Source organism: Phyllobates terribilis, unplaced genomic scaffold, assembly GCF_046119375.1.
Source record: "Phyllobates terribilis strain yellow unplaced genomic scaffold, ASM4611937v1 Scaffold_3779__1_contigs__length_70448, whole genome shotgun sequence".
In the NCBI taxonomy this organism is placed as follows: Eukaryota; Metazoa; Chordata; class Amphibia; order Anura; family Dendrobatidae; genus Phyllobates; species Phyllobates terribilis.
In genome coordinates, this window is record NW_027366532.1 from 1,346 (window position 1) to 9,373 (window position 8,028).

At 39.0% G+C, this 8,028-nt stretch overlaps 1 protein-coding gene across 1 annotated transcript; it reads right to left on the reverse strand.

Moving 5' to 3' along the window:
- Positions 1 to 398: 398 nt before the first annotated feature.
- LOC141248662 (uncharacterized) lies at positions 399 to 7,672 on the reverse strand. The gene is given in 10 exon segments (XM_073669391.1): positions 399 to 541; positions 634 to 1,103; positions 1,105 to 1,255; positions 1,258 to 1,343; positions 1,483 to 2,051; positions 2,122 to 2,387; positions 4,695 to 4,704; positions 7,055 to 7,196; positions 7,284 to 7,383; positions 7,522 to 7,672. Coding segments are annotated over 10 exon segments (2,088 nt in total).
- Positions 7,673 to 8,028: the final 356 nt, after the last annotated feature.

Here is an 8,028-nt window from a genome sequence, read left to right on the forward strand (position 1 = left end):
TATACCCCGTGTTTTGACCTATGCTTCTTGCACTTATATACCCTAGTGTTTTGACCTATTCTTCTTTCACTTACTCTATTTAACATCAAACCATATGATGTTGCATACTCACGGCTCATCAATTATGAGATACAATACCAAAAGAAAATACACCCATGTATATAGTATTGGACCTTATAAGTAAATATATAGATACACAATAGTTACATCCCATATCACAATTATTGAGTAGCAAATTTAAGAGAATAAAAGAAAAGAAAAAACATGACACACAATGCACAATTCGACTAAGGAAAAGCGAGTGAACATGAATGTACAGTGATTGCAAAACTATACACACACATATATATATATGATACATAAGCACACATAAACGGACGGATAGAATAATAGATCGATCACCATTGGAAGCTCAATGCCTCGAAGTGCAAATGCTTAGCGTCTTTCCCAGACGAGCAGATTCTCGCTACCTCATGCCTCATCTCCCTAGTCCCCGAAACCATCACTCCCACGTCGTTTCCTTTGCATTCCAACAACAACTCTGCAGTTTGACGTTACAAACTAATCCTGTAGATCTTGATATACAAAAACATACAAATAGTGAACAAACTTAAAGAGTAAAAAGTAACGTACTCTTAAGGTGAGGCCTGCCTCCATAATGCACTTGAGTAGCACGAACAAGAGACTGATGTGGCACGCTCTCAAGCTCTTTGTCACCCGCGGAGTAAAACCACGATCCCGGCGAAGCCGTCGACGTTCTTAAATCATGGAGATTCTGAACCTGCTTTGCGGTGGCAGCGGCCTTCTTCTTCTGGTACAAGAACACGCAGCTCGTGACGACGACAATGCTGACACACACGAAGAACATGTCCCATAGACAACGGTAGCTGTAGTGGTAGATTGAGCCGGTGTTATGGTCCAAAGGGTAGATATAGTAGCGTGTTACTAGGCCGAGGAGCACTAGGAACAGGAGGAATGACGTAGCCGTGATAACGAAGAGCCAAAGCCACGTGTCCTGTCCCAGGACAGGCGCCACCGGGGAGTCGACTGGATTGGGTTTGAACCACTTTGTGTGGAGTAGTAGGTTGTTTTTATCCTCTGTTTTCGCCTGGGCTGTGGTCTCGGGTTATGTAGGCTTCTATTTTGAGGTTAAGTTGGGAGAGATCGGATGGTGATGATTCTTCTTGGGGAAGAAGGAGATCGAGCATTGCGAGGTCCGCGTGGTGTTTGAAGGCGCAGATCAGAACAATGGAGTGCTCTGTTTCCGGAATATGATTTCTCGGATTATGGATATGAACGGAGTGATTCCGCTGCCTCCGCTGATCATCACCAAAGACTCGTGGCTGCAACGAGTTAAAAAGAATATAGAGGGAGCACAATGAGTTGAGGATTTGGCCTCAAAAGAATATCCCACGTCGGAAATGTTTTGGTGTGATTTATATTTGAAGGTAAATTTGATGCTATGTAAACGCTTTAACTGACCTTAGATTTTGAGTTGACGAAGGGCCATATGGTCCTTCAACAGAGACTTGAAGACTCTCTGAAGAAAGTGAAGTGATGTGTTCAAACAACTTCCTGCTCCACTTTCCGGCTACTTTGACGGTGGCGCTAATAGTGTCTGGCTCCATGTTGGCGTTGGAATTCAACGTAAACGGGTGCCATTGGAGCTTGGAAAGGCTAGGGATGTGTACGAACAAGATGCTCCCTGGATTATACTGCAGTTCTGGAATCTTGGCGAAGTTCAATTCGACAGTGTCACAAGGTAAGAGGCGGGCGGAGACAAGCCTGGCGTTGTTGCGTGACTGGAGGAATCTGAGGTAACGATCTATTCCGAAAAGGAATATTCCGGGAAGGATCACGGCGAAGTAAGCAACGCCGATGTGGAGGATGTAGAAGAAAGTGTAGAGGATGTAAAGATGGTGTGTGTAGAAGAACACTTCAAACATCTTCCGCCGTACTCTAGGAAAGCTCGTCGCCCAGAACGGAATCGAGATTATGAATGCAATTGTTCCTGCTAGGTTGGATACGTAGCTGCTGCTCCATTCCCAAGCCTACAACATAACCAATTTATTGATCAGTGCGATTATTGATTTTTTGTACGTAAGTATATGCATGTATTACCTCATAGATTTGACTTTGCATGATATAGAAGGCGATGAAACCGAGACTGTGTAGAGCTGCAAGGACCATGGAAATGTGTCCAAGCCAAATGTGGTACTTGATGCTTGACTCAGATGTCAGTCCAAAGAGCGCTAAGAAGGAAGATCCTCGTGTTGCAGGGAAGAACAGAAACGCGTAGCAAATGTTGCCAATATATCCCCGTTCTCAACCATGTGCTACGAAAATATGTTCTCCAACTGCACGCATGTTGTCATCCAGGTGATCAACTTATTACATATTGTCAAAATATCGTAGTCCTATGTCTAACATGGACAAGGGAATCATGCACGTACGAGATCATAAGCACAGTCTGATAGAATATACAAGCCTAATGAGATTTCATTCTAAAACTAATTGATAAGAGGAGGAGTAATTAATGGACTTAATATATGGGTAAGCATCTCATTCTCTTTATAGTCAACGTCCTAATAAACTTGTTTGGCCCAAGACCGAAATATGCTGCTCTAATACTATGTCAAAATAAATGGACCCTATGTCCAACACGGATAAAAGGATTGTGCATGTATGGGCTCATAAGCGCAGTCCGGCCAAACATACAAGCTCAATAGAGTTTCAGACTAAAACTAATTAACAATAGGAGGAGTAATGATCCATAGTCTTATATATGAAACACTTTATCTCTCGACTTCCGATATGCATACTTTTTATCTCAACACATATGTATGTATATATAGAGGGATACTTAGGTATTTAGATCAAGAATCGAATGATTAAATCCATATATTAATATGTAAAATGTAATATGTTTATTAGTATATCCAATTACTTAGTATTTCTCTCATTTCAACACATTTGCATAATGATTACATGGCGTATAAGTATTATATCTCGATAGTTTTTAAGTATTACACTATTAGCGATGGACGCAATTTAATTCTATCTCTAAATATGCTAAATAGCGACGGATTTCGCTATGGATGGGGTACCCATCGCGCATACATCTAAAACCTTACATTCCGTCAGATTAGCGGATGATTTTCGGTCGCTAGTCCCTCGCTAACTGTGGTGGCAAAAGGGTCGCCTTATTTTTAGAATTAGCGACGGATTTGCCGTCGCTAATCCCTCAATGAAATTGGCAGAAAAATTAGCCGCTTAAATTCTAATGGAAAATAGCGACGGATTAGTGAATCCGTCGCTAATGAGTGGATGTTATCGGTTTTAGTTACGGACGGCTCCATGTCCATCGCTAAATTAAACCCCAATACTGTAGCGACGGATTCTTAATCCCTAAATTTCCGCCGCATGACCTAATCCTCTGCATCTCCTTCCTCTTTAAACGATGTTTCCCTCCCGCCACCGCATCTTCTCCTCTCTCCCCGATGTTCTCCCTAGCTTCTCCGGCTTCTCCTCTCCTCCGGTTGACGTTTTCTCCTGCTTCTCCTCTCTGTTCTCCTCCGGTTCTCCTCCCTTCAGTTCTCCCTCCTCCAGCTTCTCCTCTCATTCGGCTAGCTTCTCATCTCCTCCAGCTAGCTTCTCATCTCCTCCAGACGTGCTTTTCCTCCAGTTTCCGGCGTGCACAAGATTCTCAGTTCCGGTGTGCTACTCCTCCGACGTGCTTCTCCTCCGATTCAAGCTTCCGTTAGTATAAGGTAAGGTTTATAAAGTCGTTGAATTTCAATTTCAATTTGTTTGATAGATTTGTGAATAGATTTAGAATATATATTTTAGAAATTAGAAAATAGAAATTAGAAATTAGAAATTAAAAATTAAAAATTAGAAATAAAATAGATTTTTTAATATATATTTTAGAAATTAGAAGTTAGAAATTAGAAATAAAATAGAAAGGAATTGTGAAAATATATTATTCTTAGGATTTGGGAATATATAATTTAATAGTATTTGTTAAATAAATTAGAAAGGAATTGTGAATATATATGATTCTTAGAAGAAAAAAATATGATATGTTGAAAATGAGAATTGATAGTATTAGGTAGGATTTTATTAAAATATTGGATTGTTAGAAATATATATACTTGTATATATGATTTTGTAAAATATTTTATGATTATATAGGATTGTTAGGAATTATTGGAATATTGAATTATTTTCTTGTGGATATAGGATTTTTGCGAACATATAGGATTATTAGAAATAAAATATGATATATTGAAAATGAGAATTAGGATTGTTATATAGGATTTAATTGAAATATAGGATTGTTAGAAATATATAGACTTGTATATAGGACTTTTGTAAATATTTTGTGAATACATATATAGTTGTTAGAAATTATTGAATTATTAAAATAATTAAAATTCTTGTGAATATATGATTTTTATGAACATATAGGATTGTCTAAAAAAAATAAGATATATTCAAAATGAGAATTAGGGTTATTAGAAATTATTTAAATATTAAAATTGTTCGTGTAACTATATGCAACAAAAATGTATTAGAGAATACAATTAGAAAATGTGATTAGATGTAAGATAGAAAATCCGAGTTCCATATATATATATATATAATTGGAGAATAAAATTAGGTGTGAAACTCCACCTAATTATCTGCGCTACATAAATGGAACTATCGATTTTAATATATATGATTCAAGATATGAGAGGGCAAAGCGGTACAGGTGATCTCACTAGAGCGTGTCGGGGCGAGGTTGGGGTCGAGGATGAGATCAAGGACGGGGTAACCTGTCCTTGGGTGTCCCCGAGGTCGAGCCGGTCCAGGAAAGTCCGGATGAGGGAGACCATGTCGTACCGGTTGAGCCCCGAGCATAGTGGGATGCCCGTGGCAAAGTAAGGTGTTATCCAGACCCAACAAGTCAATGTTGCATGACTCTCGACGAGTCTTATGCGGGAGATCTTCAGAAAGTGCTTTTTTTCTGAACAACAGGGCCTAGCGGTTTCTTACTTTTGAGGAGACCGATTACTATTGGGAGGAGTTTAAGATAATTATTTATCCATTTTAATTTTTAAGATTACACTAATGTACAACTGTAAATTAAAACATGTTGTTTATGTTTTTATAGAAAGAAGATTGTTGGGACGACCGGAATATAGCGAGGCCTTCATCAAGAATGTACTCATGAGACATTCTACCATCAAGTTAAAGGACACCATTCACAAGATGAAGACGTCGCACGAGAGACATCACTCTTTGAGTGAGGAGATCTGGGCCGCCTCGAAGGCCTTTTGGGATTAAGAGGAGGCAAAGAAGAAGTCCAGAATGGCTCCTTCCAATCATATGATCGAGCCTGTAGGTGAAGGCACTAGCATAGTAATGCCAAACAGGAGGATCCCGTTCCTTCATTAAGCATTTCGACTACATGGTTTGATTTTTAATTTTATTTTGTTCATATAACGATATCTTTTAATTTTCCGGTAAACTAATAATTTGTATTGTTTTTTGTTAGTCTCGAGAGCTCAGTCGCAATCAGAGCGCCACGGAGCTGTATACTCGTACACACACCTCGAAGAAGGACAAGGAAAAGAGTTTCCCGGTGGAGAAGAGGGCTCAAATGATGACGGTTATTTGTAAACTAATAACATGTTATGTGTTGTTAGTACCTAACTAATATATTTTTCAATATTATTGTAGGATGCAATCGCTCAGAAGCTTGTTGCTGCATCCTAGCCGCCGACCGGAGAGAGTGATTGCTCGAGCATAGCTGACGTGGATGAGAACATCTGTTTCTGAAGATCAATGGCGTGAACAAGAAGTATCGGGTGTACGGACTCGGTTCAGCGGCCAATGCGTATATTGATACAACTCACAGCAGGGCGCCTCGACCCAGCTCATCTCGGCCCAGTTCATCTTCACAAGTTAAAGAAAAGGAGGTTCATCGTCGTGTTCAAGAACTCCAAACACGAATACAAGCGTAAATGCAAAAAATGCAAGCGCAAATCCAAGCACAATTGCAGGCGCAAATGCAGGAGCAAGTTAATCCTGGCTGAGGTGGCCAAGCTGATGCCGACCCTTCCTCCAGAGTATAGCCCACCACTAGAAGACAACGACGATAATTCATAGGGTTTTCCATGTTTTACTTATAAAACATTTAAGATCTGCATTAACTATATGTATATGTATGTAGTGATTTGTATGAGCTATATATAGTATAAGATATTATTGTATGTTTGTTTTAAATGACCTGATTTGGATGTCAATAAATGATTTTTCTGAATTATAAAGCAACAGATATGTGACGGAATAACGACGAGGTTGAGACGGATAATAACATAATAACGACGGTCTAATGATGGATTTCCTTCGCCATTTTTCTCAACATTTCGGCGGAGACTTTTGGCTTTGGCAACGGATTTCCGTCCCTAAAGGCGTCGCCAAAGTGACACCCCATCTGTCTCGCATAAGACGTGATTCGTGACGGACGCCAGTCGCCAAATCTCGCTGATTTGGCAACGGACACCGGTGCGTTGCTAGATTATTTTTACAATGAAAATGGACTAGACGGACGGTTTCTGTCGAAATCCGTCGTTAACCTAATTTAGAGACGGATTTCACTTCATTAGCAACGAATCTACTTCTAGTGAGAAAAGATATGCACATCATCACGTGACATGTACATATTATATTCAGAAAGTTGCATATCTCGTAACTTCTTTGTTAGACGTACAGAAAAATATCAGAAGATTTAGGAGGAAATAATTGCTTTAATAAATTCTTAAAAAGTAGGTTTCAAATTCAATCCATCAAAATAGGAATCAAATCCCTTTAATTTGACATTTATAATTGTTTTTTTAATTTCTTTCCATCAAATCTAGATTATATCTATATATCTTATATCTTATGCTCCTTGACTGTTGATATTTTACAGTTAAATCTTTTTTCTGTAAACCGCAACTCTGTAATGGTCTATATCACAAAGATATACTTATATTTCAGGCAGAGGTTTGTGGGGGTGCTTGACACTCGTGTACATGTAGTTGGCAAAAGACCAGGCTAAAAGCACAATGAACATGAGGCCGAATATGAGTTCCATGCCCGTCACAATCCCAATGGGTGCCATCACAAGCACCGGACGATTACCAAAGCCTGAGCATTTCTTATTTCTAGTAAATGGATATGAATAGATTAACCTTCAAGTGAAACTAGATTATTTATCTCGAATAATTCACTGAAATAGCAAAAAAGTAAACCTTTTGGAGTTGGAAGACTTCCCCTTCTTAAGGTGGAGATATATGCAACCCAGGGCAGATATGAGAATAACCGGGAAAGTAAGCAGCCAAAGATTTGTCCCTGGTGGATAATCATGAATGATAAATTTATCTTAGTTAATTAGTACATATATAAGAGCACAGGGAAAATGCGCACTAGGACAAAACATATATATAGATTGCAGTTTTTTTGTTGGTCAAATATTGAAATTATGATAACCTTGTTGTCCAATGTATATCCCGTTGAGCTTTTTGTTTATCGTTATAGACCATTGTCTCTTATAAGTTTGAGTAGGGATTATAACCCATACAAGCATCCAACCAAGAAACACCAACAGCGACAGCGTCTTCAGCACTGCTCCGGAGCTCATTTTCGAGAGGCTAATCGTAATATTGTTACGTTGGCAATGATTAGAGATGATTATGGAATCTTAATTGCTTCCGTTTATGTGTTTTGATAAGAGAAAATGATATGGAATGAATTCTGATGTGTATTGAGTTTAGAGAAAGTGGATTATATACAGCAACATACAAGTAAGATTCTCCTAGATATAAGCTAACAGAAAGAATGAGTCAAATACGATAGAATCTCTACAATATTCTCCAATACTCCCCCTCAAGTTGGAGCGTGCAAATCTGTGATGCCCAACTTGCGTAGTAGAAACTGGAACTGCTGTTTGCCCAGTGGTTTGGTGAATATGTCGGCCGGCTGCTCGGATGTCGAAAT